At 41.7% G+C, this 14694-nt stretch overlaps 1 protein-coding gene across 3 annotated transcripts in view; it reads right to left on the bottom strand.

The window, feature by feature from the left end:
- FRMPD4 (FERM and PDZ domain containing 4) overlaps positions 1 to 13115 on the bottom strand; it is a 308889-nt gene extending 295774 nt beyond the window's left edge. For 2 of the 3 annotated variants that reach the window (XM_071561826.1, XM_071561738.1), the window contains exon 1: positions 12885 to 13115. In XM_071561826.1, coding sequence (XP_071417927.1) covers positions 12885 to 12925 — 41 coding nt within the window. In that variant the 5' untranslated portion in view covers positions 12926 to 13115. The remainder of the gene's footprint in view (positions 1 to 12884) is intronic. The other variant, XM_071561918.1, reaches the window with a different exon arrangement.
- Between the last annotated feature and the right edge of the window lie 1579 nt (positions 13116 to 14694).

Here is a 14694-nt window from a genome sequence, read left to right on the forward strand (position 1 = left end):
TTGTAAGAGTTGAATCATTCAGTTCACAAAATAAAAAATGACAAAGTAAAGAGGGAATAAAATGATGGTATGTATCTGAAAAACAAAGCAGTCATGCTGTCCTAACAGTAATATTTTTGCAGCTAAAATAAATTTCAGCTATCTTGAGATAACACCCAGTAGAATAGGTATTTTGTCCTCTAATTAGAAAGCTGTTCCTTTCAGGACTGAACTATGAACCATTTGAGGGGGCAGGGAGGGGGGAATCATCAAACTAATGCTGCTTTACCTTGTCCTATAAAACAAACATTTTAAACATTCAACATGTAAACAAAATTTCTCTTTTTGAGAACCAGTGTGTAACATAAGAAAACGGGATGTACTCTGATGTTAATGACTAATGAAAGCATTAGGGAAACACTTCCACAAACATACACTTGTCTATTCATTACAAGGCCAAAGAACTCTATGAGGTTAAGACAAGCTTAAGAAAATACAACAACAAAGCAAATCAGCATTCTACCATTAAATAAATAGAAAGTACTTTTGTTGAGATGAAGGATGAAGATTGCACTAACATCTGGAAGACTGAAATTCCTACTTTACCCTTTACATAGCAGGTGACTATTAAAATCTACTAAACAGTCACTGCACCAGATAGCACAGCCAGACACCATGGACAACTTCAATGCAACAGGACAACTATGGAAACAACTGGCAGGGATAAAGAATCTGCTGTTCTTCCACACTGTGATTTCAGAACACCCCTTCCTCCACAAGACCTGTCACAGTACTTTTATGACTACTAAAGCCATCAAAAGAAAAGAATAACCAACGTTTTGCTTTGGAAAAAATACAACTTTTTTTTCTCAATAAAGAAATATGGAATATAGTCAGTATCAAAAATAAAGATATTGGAAGTTTTTTGATCAAGCATGTCAACTAAAGTAAAACAGACTTGTATTCCACTGTACTTATAAAGTGGTCTTCTTTAAGACATGCTGAATATTAGTCATGCAGATACACAATGTTAGCCATCTAGTAAAGTGTAAAAACTACATTATTTTTAATTGTGCATCCTGACACTACTTTCTTTGACATACTATGTTGTATTTTTGACAAGAAAGCACCCAAGCCAAAAGAGATTTAGTAGTACTAAATTAAAATTTTTCAATAGAATAATTTGATGGGTTGCTTTTTAGAGAGATCCTTTAGAGGTATCCTTCAAGATTCCTGTAACCACCGCCTTTTTTAGACCACATTTTCAGTGATGTGATAGAGTTGATGGGTAAACATCACAAAGCATGAAAGTGATCAACAAAGAAGGGGGTTGCTGAAGTGCCACACAGATATAAGAAATGACAGAAGATACAGAAGGAATTGAAAAATAACTGTATGGAAACTCCCTGAAGTTTACTCCTGTTTGTGTTTAAAAAGAGAAAGTCGTACTATTCAAAGCAAAATTAAAAATTCAGGCTAATTATGCACCTATAAAATTTCCATTTCCAGTTTAGAAACAAGGAGCATTTTAAAAGCAAGTCATTAATACTCTCCAATTATTTTTATGCTTTCAGAAGCAACACAGGTACACTACATCTGATACTGTAAGAGGTTCTTCAAAGTTCAGAAATAGAACATTTGAAAAGAAACCTTTTGTGTCTTCAGATAGCTTCCAGAACCTGGAAAACACATACATGGAAAGGATATAACTGCAAGCTTACCACTATGAAAAAACACACATTCATTATTTAAAGAGAAAATTAAAAAAATAAATAAATAAACATCATCTCATTTGTTCTCTACAGTTCACATTCTACAACAAATCTAGGAAAATTAATCCCTTAGACAGCCACACTCCTCTCCTGCCTAATAAGGTAAAAATATGAAGAGAAATCTGCTTTTAAAAATAAAAGAGAGACAGTTTCTTTAGACTGTATGGCATGGGAGCATAGGTGTAATACCTTGATACGTCAGGATGTGCACAATACACAAAAGCTGCAATTAGCACACAGAACCTGCGCCTGGTTTTACAAGTGCCCAAGCAAAGCTGAGTCACCTGAAGGCAGCAGAACTGGTTTCAAAGGCAGGAAAAGACAAGGAAGCGAGACAAGCTGGGAAAGACCTGAAACATTTCAGAGGGGCTGAAGCAACTTCTCATCATTCCAACTCATCTTTATCAAGATACTCCCCTCTCCCCTGGTTTGCTCTCATGTGGAGTTCTCACACAGCCTCCCCACTTCTCAGTTCCCAGAGGCTACTGCAGAGAGGTCTCCATGTTCTCCCAGACATCCATCACCAAACGTGGTGCTATGTAACAGAGCTGAGCAGACACCAGAAGCTCCACTTTGCCTCCTTCCCTTTCACCTTGCTGCCCAAGGCAACATGCCCCAATCAGTTCTGTCAGGCCAGTTTAGATATCTATATCAGCAGAAATCAAACAAACCAAAACCAGTTACTAGTGGGTTTGGTCCATGCAGTAGCTCACCATGGTGTAAGATGTACATAAACGGCTGCAAAGGATAAAATGGGGAAACTAAAAAGCAGAAGAAAGTGGAGAACAGATCCCACAGCCTCATGAAGTCTTCTGCTGTCAGCAGTTACATGAGGTTGATCTTGGAGAAGAGCCCTCTTGACGTGCTTCACAATACCAAGGTCTACTCCCAATTCCCCACACCTATTAAAAAAATATATTCCCCAACTACTATAGATTTTGCAGTCATCTTCATTCAAAGGGAGGAAAAAAAGTCACAAGGCTCACCAGTGAACCAATGCAGGGGATGAGCTTCACCCTGAGAAAAAGGCACCCTTCTGATTGAAGTGTCTTTTACACAGCAAATGCACAGGGAATCAGAGACCACCTTGTTATTTCATGTGTTGAGTTAGTTCAAAATCAGTCAGCAGAAATCCCTTGGAGAAAGACTTTGAAGAAGAAACTCAAGACCATAGGAAAAAAAGTTCTTTCTGTTTCAATGCTGGCATGAACTCCTCCTTTTTTTTCAAACATCCATCGCAGCACATCTAAGCAATTAAGTCAACCAGCCTTACGAAGCAGATAAACTCCTACCCAGGCAACAATGTAAGTTCATCTTCACATAAAGATCAGCTAGTCTTGACCAATTACTTCAATTCACTCACGTCAAATAAGCCCATATTCAATAAAACATTCATTAACTTACTTTCTCCAATTTCTCTCTTCCTACTTCTTCCCCTCCTCCCCTACTACACACTGTAGCTGACACTCACCCTGCCTTCACAGCAGAATAGTCAAGTACAGAACATCTCCCACGTGCAGCTTTTCTCTGTCCCTCTTCCCTGTGTGCCCTGACAGAGGAGAAGGGACTCCTTGTAAACATGATGGGTAACATACATTATGCAAAGTAAAAACCTAGGCAGAGCGCCAACTTCATGAGAAAACTACCTCCCTCTCTCAGGTATTTCTTTAAAGATAAAATTTAACTATTTGGTTAACATCATCTTAGGTTTTCAACAAGTAAAAAATAAAAATCAAGATAAGCAGATGTCTTTAAATTAGAATTTTCAAATGATCCATAAACGAATGTCAGTTAAAAAGAACATGAAATTTGATCATTCCTACCTGAACACATTTTGATGTATCAAACTCCTTGTACAGTCATAAGAACTGACAGTTGTCTTTTCTCTGCCATAAGTGTAGAAACTGATATATATTGCAGTATTAAACAGACAGCCCACTTCTTTTGTGTTTCATCATTTGGACAATGCTCTTAGGGACATGGTGTGGTTTTCGGGGTGTCCTGTGCAGGGTCAGGAGTTGGACTTGATCCTGATGGGTCCCTTCCAGCTCAACATATTCTTTGATTCCAGCATGGGTAAGGCCTTAAAAGTAGTGTTATACTAACTTTCTTCTTTTTCTTTTCTTTTTTTTTTCATGGGATAAAGGTCTAATATCGCAAGCTTCAAAGGGTCCTTAAAGATCACCTAGTTCAAACTAGATTTAACTTTTAGCCCAACTGGGCCAGGGTCTTTTGTGCAATTACAACCTCCGCTCTCTCGTGGCTCCTGTTACAGATGCTTGAAGAAAACCAGCCTTGGGATAGCCTCATTTGGAGCAAGCCAAAGTCAATCTCATCACTGAGGCATTCAGGTAAACATGAAGAACGCTGTCTCTATTAAACTGCTTGAATACGGACCATTTCCAGGTTTCTTCTCTGGTTCTCTACTGCTCTATTTCAGTCAAGCACAGAGCACAAAGTGAAATACAAGCAGCCTGGACTTTAACACATGCCTGGCTTGTTCTACATGGCTGGTGCAACTGCTGGTTCTCCGGGTAACAATTACTATCATAGAATAATGGGCATTTTGCTTTCCAAACATATGAGTACTGCCAAATCCAGAGTAATATAATCACAAATTCAAGACTAAAACCAAACAGTGAAACTGCAAAATCTATAAGCAAGGTAAGCAAAACCTTACAGGCTGCATAATGCTGGAAAAGTATTTTAAACAAACGTCTGAGCACTTACATGAGAAAGCCTGATAGTTCATCTGAACAATAAACACTAAATCATGCAAAAACCTTAATGAAAACCTTTATCCTAAACAGGATACAATCAGTTCTAAAAAAGTTTACAAATATTGAGTTTAGATTTTTTCTTAAACAAGATTAATTTCAACAAGTATGTTTTCTCACTCCCCCTCCCCAAAAACAAACAAACAAAAAAAGACATGTACAGAAATAAATTCTGAAGAACAGAAGGAACACGTCCTGATATTTTCAACTGTTAATGTAAGTCAAAATGCAGTTTTCATCAATCCACACATACATACTTTTTTAAAATTATCTATAGATTTAAAAAGGGCATAATATCTTAAAATATCCCAAGTCTCTTTCCTTTAAGCATTTCAAAAACTTCATGTAAAATCCAAAAATAAACGCTATCAGGAGCCAGATCACGAAAAGATTCATTCTCAACACTTGACTTTAGCATACAAATATTCTTTCTTTGCCTTCACTGCCTTCTTTCTATTCTCCATAGAAAGCTATTTTTTTACCAACAGTTCTCAAAATCTTGCAAGATATCCACCTGTTCTCCAGCATCTTATCTCTCCACATTCCCACAGTATGTGACAATTCCTCTACTTTTACAATAATTAAAATGTATAAAATAATGAAAATTAATTTCTCAGTTTATAGCCAATAATCAACCTATTAAAGGGAGTTTCTACAGACTCCACACTATAGGAATACTCGTAGAAACTTCTACAACTCCAGGTTCTGATTTAGGTCAGAGCCCATTTAGTTTTTGAGTCCTGGATTTCCCAGCTCCATTGTACTTTCACATGTTTAGATTTTAAGCAGTGTTGACTTCACTAGGATTTGAACGTGCAATTATTTACCAAAATTTATACTACTGACAGGTTTATTTGTTTCACTTCTAGCCATTGGAGCAATTATCAGAAACAGTGTCTTAGTGGTTCCTTTAAAAAAGCCTTCAAACTTATCTTCAACACACATGCAACCTTTTCAGTTCACAAATTTCTTGAAGGTACATCACAAAGCTGATCACACTACCCATCATTATAAAAAACTGGTTTAAGTACAATTTGGTATGATCAGAAGTAAAATTGCTATTCAAGGCATGTCCTTACAATATTTAAACACTAATATTTAATCAGCACCAAAAGCTTCCATAATGTAGTAGATCCAAAAAGGTTATGTGCACATGGTCATGAAAACAAGTAATTCATGTACTTGGATGATCTTCCCTGATTTAACAGAGCTACTTGTGCATGACACAGTAGGACTGAAATCCAAAATTATCTTTCTCTTAATCACATTTCATTTTTTGCATTATTTGTCTTCAGCACTTACAGATCCTTCCCAGATGATGGTTCATTTTGTAGGAGATGGTAGCTCCTACATGACTTTATTCAATTCTTCATCATATCAGTCAGATACTAAGCTGTGATACGCTGACATAACTACTTGAAAATGCTGTCGAGAGCAGTTAAAATAACCCTTCTCTACCACATGACAAACAGAGCTGAGAGCACGTATTATCCAGCCATTATTTTAGGTCACGGTTCATTTTCTATAAACACCTTAGTACACTTTTATAACGAACTATAATGGTGCAAAAACATACCCTCATTCTGTATTACAGTAAAAGAATTTTTTTTTTCAATGTAACTGAAAATTCCCACGTGAATCTGTCAGACTGAAAAGGTAAACAAGCTTCTCTAAACTTAAACCACATCAGGAACAACCAAAGCTTCGCCTCAAAAATTGAACAAAAAACCATAAAACACCTCGGGTTCTTTGTGGTACTAGTGAATGTAGTGGAAGAAAAAAGCCCAGACTTTTCTACCTTCTCAAACCATATGAAAACATTAACAGACTGACTTATATATGCACACACAAGAACGCTGGTTCAAGTTACAATTATAAAAGAATGATCCCATCCCAAGATTCTTGAGTCAATCCTGTCAACTAATGATTTGACATCATGGATTGAAGTTCTTCAAAAACAAACAAACAAACAAAACCAAACCCAAACCCAAACCCAAATGTAAGACAAATCTTCCTAGAAAGGAAAATACTATACTGAACCTGAACATGCTTTGATTGTTCTTAAATCAGAGCATCAATTCTCAAAGTTCTCATTTCATTTTATTTAGTAATTAGTAGAAGAGAGGGAAAGAAAAGCACTGCTTGCAGAGTTTATTTTCCTTTGGGTTTTGGTGTTGCTTTTTTTTTTTTTTGCTTTCAAAAATTTCCTAAGACAAGGTTCCTTCTGGTTACATCTTTTTAGTGCTGCTATCACTAGGCAAACAGTATTTAGAGAATATACATATTTAGCAGAGTTGCATCATCATTCACTGGCCACTTGACAAGTTTATAGCAGTTCACAATATAAGGAGTGGTTTCAATAAATCTCTAAACTGCTGAAGCTGTTATGACATACAACATTACTAACATCACAAACATTAAAGCACATATCTCTGTGTGTCAGCTAACACAAACAAATAATAAAATGTAAGGTAAAGCTTTTACATTCTTGTGGCTAGACAAACATGTCACTGAACGTAATGCAGACCTCAAGGAAAAAAAGCTGAAATGAATTAATGGTTATTTGAATTATTATCCAGTATAATAAAATCATTTTGGAATTAAATTACCTCCATTAAGCATAAAAAGGATAATCATAGGCTTTCTTACTGACAGAGTCTTTTGTAAATACTGAAAGTAACTTACAAGCTACAATATTGTAATTTCAAAGAGTGCTTATAAAAATTGTTCCAAAAATCATATGCAAAACAGCATCAGTAGTTAATCACATTTCAATTGTTTCTCCATTAAGATGGATTTTTTTAAAGTTCAGAGCAAAATAAAAAGATGGCAAGGAAAATCACAGGTAAATAAAGGTACTATTCTGATAGACAGAGAGAACCATCACAAAATCTTCTTCAATTCCTTAAAAAAAAAAAAAAAGAATAAAACAAACAAACAAAATACACCACCGAACAACAGACTGGCTAATCTCAGAACCTTAAATCTAGAAACATAGATCTGGTTTTCCAGAAAAAGCCCCCTAAACTATGAGACTAAACCGTCCTATGCCCTGTTTAAAAAAAAAAAAAGAAAGAAACAAAACAAACAACCAAAAAAACAACAAAAAACAAAAAACCCATAACAGAGCCTAGTACTCAGAATCCACAAGCACAGCTTCTGGTCTGCTAGATTTTAAGACAGATCTAGGACAGAACCTTTCACACCAGGTTCGGCAGGATATCTAAAGACAGCATCTGGAGAGAACAAAACTGAGCACGGGGCTGGAAAGTGAGAGAACAAATCTAAGACTCCACATATTCACTTTTATAAGCATGAAGAATCCAAAAGCCCAAACATTTGTGCAGGTATCAAGTCAGTCTACCTAACTAGAGATGCCCAGCTGCAGAAAGAAAAGCACAAAAGATAAGAATGCAAGGTTTATCCACCTCAGTGAAAAAGGCCTTTTGTTAAAGGGTCCTCCTCAGTTAAAAACCCAGCCTCAGATTTAGCATAATCACAGGGGAAAGATGTATTTGAATGTTCTCTGAAAAGAAGAGCTTGCAGAGTTATGGGGTGTTTTTGTTTTAAAGCTGATTCCAAGGGGGATAGCAGGGATATGGCTATTAACATTCAGTTTTAATGGAATAAACTTAAACTCAAGAAACATGGATAGCAATACTAAACTTGAACAGAAGAGTAAAGCCCCAGGTATGACACATTTACCTACCACATACCACAAAATAATATCACTGTTAAAGATGGGTCCAAGTCTTCCTGGTATCCTCCTGGGTTTTATATCGGGTTAGCTCTCTATTAATTATACTTTTAACAGCTACAGTGACTTAGTGCCAATGTTGCTTACCCCACATTGCAACCCTATTTCTTGGAAATTTCCTTTCCGGTGACAAATGGCTCCATGAGCTCAGAACTTCTCCCACAAAAGTAACTGTGTGACAGAGTTGTCCACCCTACCCTTACCAATACTGCCACAGCTTACAGACAGATGGCCACTCATGTGGACAGTCATGTTATTTTCTCCCTGGTGTACTGGCAAAACTACAAACAGTAGCAGGGGCACAGGAGGAAGGCATCCCAAGTCTGAAGGGTCACTACATGCCTCAGTCACTTCCAGGTGATACCCAGACAACCATCTCTTCACAGTTTTATTTCCTGCTATGAAAGCTCTGAAATAGAAATGACCTCTACAGACATTACAGTCATTACCAAAAAAGAGTTTTCCTAACTAAAAATATATTCTATGAATACATGCTTAAAATCTTGATAACTTCCATTCACTGTTCTGACCTATTATTTTATAGTTCATTTGTCCAGTACTGTCTAGAAACTGGACACTGCTTTTTCCTCAGATTTATCTTGATCTGAAAACACTCAGTTTCATGTTAAGTTCAGCAGCACTGTCCTTTCTCCATTGTCTATACCTATGCTCAAGAATCACCACTCCTTACCTGTCCTCATTCTACACTTTCCCCAGGCAGTTACTAAAAGCAGTATCTGGCAAGACAAACTTCTGATCCAACATAATCTGGCAATTTTTATGTGCACCTCATCTATTCCACTAATCCTCCCTTCCAAACTACAGACACTTTCCCACCATAGATGCTTATGCAGCTCACAATACAGAAATATTAGAATCATAGAATAGAATCATAGAATCGATTGGGTTGGAAAACACCTCCAAGATCATCAAGTCCAACCCTTGGTCCAACCCTAGTCCATTTACCAGATCATGGCACTCAGCGCCACGTCCAATCTGCATTTAAAAATCTCCAGGGATGGTGAATCCACCACCTCTCTGGGCAGCCCATTCCAATGCCTGATTACTCTCTCTGGAAAGAATTTTTTTCTGATCTCCAACTTAAATTTCCCCTGGCAGAGCTTAAGCCCGTGCCCCCTTGTCCTATTGCTGAGTGCCTGGGAGAAGAGACCAACCCCCACCTGGCTAGAACTTCCCTTCAGGTAGTTCTAGACAGTGATGAGGTCACCTCTGAGCCTCCTCTTCTCCAGGCTAAACAACCCCAGCTCCCTCAGCCTCTCCCCATAGGGCTTGTGCTCCAGTCCCTTCACCAGCCTTATTGCTCTTCTCTGGACTCGCTCCAGCACCTCAATATCCTTTCTGAACTGAGGGGCCCAGAACTGAACACAGTTGGCTTGTACAGCTCCACATCAGATACTGAACCATTAAACAAGACTTGTCAATTATTCTCTATGCTTGGAAATTCATTACAATAAAAGGTGGTGGTTTGTTTGGTTTTTTCCTTCAGAGAACGACACCATAAGATTTATACCAAAACATTTATTCCAGACCATTACCAAAGGGGGGTGGAAGAGAGGCTATGCCAGGGAAAGTGTGATCAGTATTTCTACACAGTACTGTTATTTTCAATGTCAGATAGGTATTTCCACTCTTTTAAAATCAACAGTAACTTTATCATGAGGCACCTGTATTTTTATGCATTGTACCTAATGTGACAGACCTACAAAGGCAGGGAAAGGACAAGATTACCAGAGATCATATTTGTCAGAAAACCAGTTTGGCAATCTCTTCCATTTCAGCACATAATCCTTTTCCAGATTATGTCCATATTCACCACTTACCTAGCAAGTATAGACAACTGTTGAAGCAGCTGTAGAAGTGAGAGTCTCTGAAAGACCCTATCCACAAAGGTATCACATAAAGAAAACCCTGCACAGATAATTAAAACACAGTTTTTTATGTATGCTATGTAAAATTTTATATCCAGTAGCCACCTTCTAAGACTTTATACCCCATCATAAGCTTATTCTAGATAAAATCTCTTCTATGTTAATTGATTGAGACAAAATTTCAATTCTCTACAGATCTATTAAAATTATAACATGACATTAGGAAGCACCCCTTCCAGTGGCCATTCATAACAGAGCTTCCCTGTGCCACTGCCTCCAGAGTCAAGGCTGCAAACTAAAACTGCAATAACAGACTTACAACCTAATATAATGCACAACAAAATAAAACTTTAAAAAAGACTGAACATTATAAAAAAGTTCAGCACCAGCCATGTTCAAAACAACTTTCAGTAAGTAATCTGCCTATCAGATCACACTCTCAGTTAAATACTGTTTACCATCTCACTCCTTTCAGAAAATCCTTCATTCTAACAACAAACAGGGAACTGGTATTTTCAGGCAAACTAATCTTCCAACCCAAATGCAGAGGGATTAAAAATGGGGCTTACACTGGAAACTGTCTGCTTCATGAAGCTCTCATAAAATTGGAATAGATACCTGGCTGTTACCTAGGAAACAGCAAGTAAAGTCAAGTCCTGTGTAAACTATTAGGTCTTTTAACAACCAGAAAATTAGAAACAAAAAGAGTAGTTGGCTGCAGAAATTATTTACTGCAATCTACAAGATAAACGCAGTCCCTAAGTACTTCATCTCTTTGAATCATGCTGAGCCAGATATGAGCTTTGAAACTTGCAATTTCATTTCAGAAGGAACTTTCAGATGCTTCGGGAGAATCGCTATGATCTGTCTTAAATACAAATCTCAGCATTCATAAGAGCTGGACCTTCAAGGGTGTAGAAATCTACAGCTTTCATACATACCAACAAAATCCCACGCTTACAATACATATAGCTAAAAACTGTCACACACCTGACTTAACATTTTCAAGGGGCACATCCCTTTCTCTTCCTTTAATTCAAGTTCAAGTATGACATGAAAACCTGGCACTAAAACCTAAACACTGTTTCCAAACAAATAGAGAAGGTCAGGCAATTCATTTACCTAGAAATAAATATCATACTACATGACCTATTCCTTATCTGTATGAGCATATTTTCCCTCTCCTCAAAGTTTCCACTGTAGTTACCGCTGCTGCAGCTCTAGCGGTATCAGCCAGTAATACGACCCAAGGAAAGCCGAGCGGGCTGCTACCGTCGTCGCTGTCACATGGTGTAAAATTGCTGCGAGCAGGATGAGACAATGATGTGCTTGAATGACAGCAGCTGTTCTGTGCTGGCATCGCCACAAGCATAGCTGTAATCACAGCCAGGTGCAATGGTGGGAATTTTGGGAGAGAATGGCAACGCCTACACCTGTGGCACTCTAACTTCCAGCCATGCAATGTTTGTTTTTTAAAGACCATCTATCATTTTGACAAGCTCCCAACCTGACCCATCACTGGAGCAACCCACCTTCTGTGGCTTGGTTTCCTTAACAAGGCCTTTTCCCCTTTTGTACAACATCCAATTTGAGCCTCATACATGCTTCATAAACAGAAAAGCATATGGCAAGTATGATGCAGGAACCACTGAATCATAAGAATTTTAAACACTCCTAGTTACAGTGATCAAAGCTAAATCCTCTAGGAAGATTATCCACACCAGAACCCTGAAAAAACCCTGTGCCTCGAGTGCTGTCATACTACACCTTTGAGACGTGTAACTGTGAAGAGCTACCTCCAGTTATGCTTAACTGTGATGGGGACATTTTAACAGGGGCTGTTGTGCCTCTTGATCTATCTATGCAGCTCCGGGCCTGGCAACCAGCTGCGAACACAATAGTCCACAGGCTGAAACCACAACTCCGAGGCCAGACAAGGGAAGGTTTATTCAGAAAACAAAGAAATAGAGAAAAATAATACAAATCAACCACTCATTTAAATAGTGAGAAGTACGTGCCTTACAAGCAAGCGGTAAGAGATGCCAAACCCTCTCACACCCCTGCACCCATCGCCGTGTGAAACTGGCGACGATGTCACCACTCCTCTGAAACCACTCCGGGTGCCGGTGTGCCCGGAGCGGCGCGCACCGCGGGAGCGGAGCGGAGCGCAGGGGCAGGGCGAGCCCCCTCCCCGGCGGCGCGGCCCGGCCAGGCGGTGCCCGCTCCCTCGGAACTTCGTCTCCCGCCCTGGCACGCGAAAGATACCCGCACCGCGGCCACCGCCCCCCGAACACCAACACACCCCTCAAACACCACCACCGCGCCCCCGTTCCGGCTCCTGTCGCCGCTTTTGCATTTTCAGAAGCACTCTGGCCGCCCCTTCACGCCGGCGTCTCAAGGCGGGCACCGCTCTCGCCCAACTGCGGCCGCACCGCGGGACGCGTTCCTTGTCCCTTCAGGAGGGAAAGGGCGACGACCCATCCCGCGCAGCGGCATCGGCGCGGCCCGGGCAGGTGCCAGGGGCAGCGATCGCCCCGCACCCCACCTCGACCGCGCGACCCTCTCCCCCCTGCCAGGGAAGTTGGGAGCGGCGCGGGCGCTCCCCACGCCGGGCAGCCCCGACCCCTCCCCGCCCCCGCCGGGCAGGGGCAGCGCCTGTAGCCGCGGGACGCCCGCGGTTCGCGGAGCAGCAGCGGCTGCAAACACCTACCCGGAGAGCTTCCCAATCTTCACAAAGCTAAACACATCCATCCATGCGGCCGGCTAGCTCTGCCCGTCACACTCACTCACTCCAGCAGCAGCGGCGGCGGTGGCAGCAGCTCCATGTCGAGAGAAGGTTGCGTCCAGCGGCAGCAACAGCCCTTGCAAAAAAAGCAGGAGCCGGCGGAGACAGCGGCTGCTACCCCCCTCCGGCGGGGAGCTGGGCGTGCAGCATCTCGCAGGACCAGCGCTCATCTGCGCGCAGCCCTCCCCCTCCGCCCCCCACCCCCCTCCCCGCTCTCGCCTGCCGAGCGCTCTCCGGGGGTAACTCCGGCAGCGGAGCGGGCAGCGGGGCTGCCCGGCAGGAGCGCTGCCCGCAGCCCGAGCCAGCACCGGGAGGCTGAGGGGGAGGCGGCAGCTCTCCGCCGCCACTTTGCAGTACTCCTAGATGGGGGAGGCGGTGGGGGACGCTGAGGAAGGCACAGGGTGTATGGGGGGAGTTTCTCCCCTCGTCGGCAATGCCTCCCCTGCGGTGGCGGAGCGGAGGGCGCGGGCGGCGGCGCGGGCGAGCGCCTCTCGCCGGCACCAGCCCGAGGCGGCGCTGCGGCCACCGGGCCGAGCCCAGGGCTCCCCGCAAGGCCTCCCGGAGCCGCGGCGGCGGGGAACGGAGGCAAGGGGTCGGGGCGTGAGGGACAGGGACAGGCACGCTGAGAGAGAGGGGAAGGACTCCTCTGGTCAGTGGAAGGCGGCTCCTCCCCAGTCGGGGAGCAGCACCCTGGTCCTTGTAAAGCAAAAACTTGGGAAAGCAGAGAGCCCTCTTCCCCGCGGCGATCGCACTGCTCTGCGCTTCCCCCAGCGGAGGGAACGGCCCTCTGGCCTTCAGCCCTTGCACTGGGTGCTCATCAGTGGTGGACCGAGAACAGGCACCGGGGCTAAAATCCACTGCCTGGCGGCTGTGACCTCTCCACCCTGCCAGAAAACAGGAGGAATGGAGTCCTCGTTGTGATAGGAACACAAGGCCGGTTCGTGACAACATTATTCATACCACATCTTACAGAAAAATGTCATGTCCTTGTGTCCCGACACGAGAACAATACAGACACACTGCCTTACACTTAAAAGCCCTGCATCAGGCTTTAAATGAGGAACTAGAGTTTAGCTCTCCATAAGCTTCCTGTGACTGAGCAGAACAGACAGGCAGGTGGAATTCAAAATTATCTTCACACAAGCTCTACAGTGTAATACAATAATTCTCAGCATGGGAATGGACTTTTTTCTCCGCTTCAGTGTTTTTATTTTATGTTTGTTCTCTGAAAAGACTGAAGTACTCTACTTCCTGCCTTCCCAGAGTTTCAGTCTCTTCTGCAGGCTTGCACCTGCACTCTCCCACCAACCAAGAACTTCATAAGTGACAGTAGAGCCCAACATGTAGACTCCAGCACCCAGATGAAAACAATGCACTTTCTTTTACTATTAAAACTTGTATTGATAAGAGAACAAAAAGAACAGTGAGTACAAACACTCACTGTGAATTGATTTTCAAACTATTCTTTAAAACAATGACAAAAAAGAATGATTAATCACCTATTTATACTGGGAGAACAGTGAATTGCTGGCTAAAAAGCACTCGCTGGCCTACCATGAATGTAAACGGCTTGGGCATATTCTGAAATGCCATACGAAATATTTTGTGCTAGTGCATCAAAATATTTATGTGGTACTTACACATAACTATATTTATTTATTGTTAAACAGGATTTTTTTGAAACTGCAGAACCTGTGCCTGTCATTCACACTGCTCTATTGATTGGTAAAAGCTA

Source organism: Pithys albifrons, chromosome 1 (genome assembly GCF_047495875.1).
Source record: "Pithys albifrons albifrons isolate INPA30051 chromosome 1, PitAlb_v1, whole genome shotgun sequence".
Lineage (NCBI taxonomy): Eukaryota > Metazoa > Chordata > Aves > Passeriformes > Thamnophilidae > Pithys > Pithys albifrons.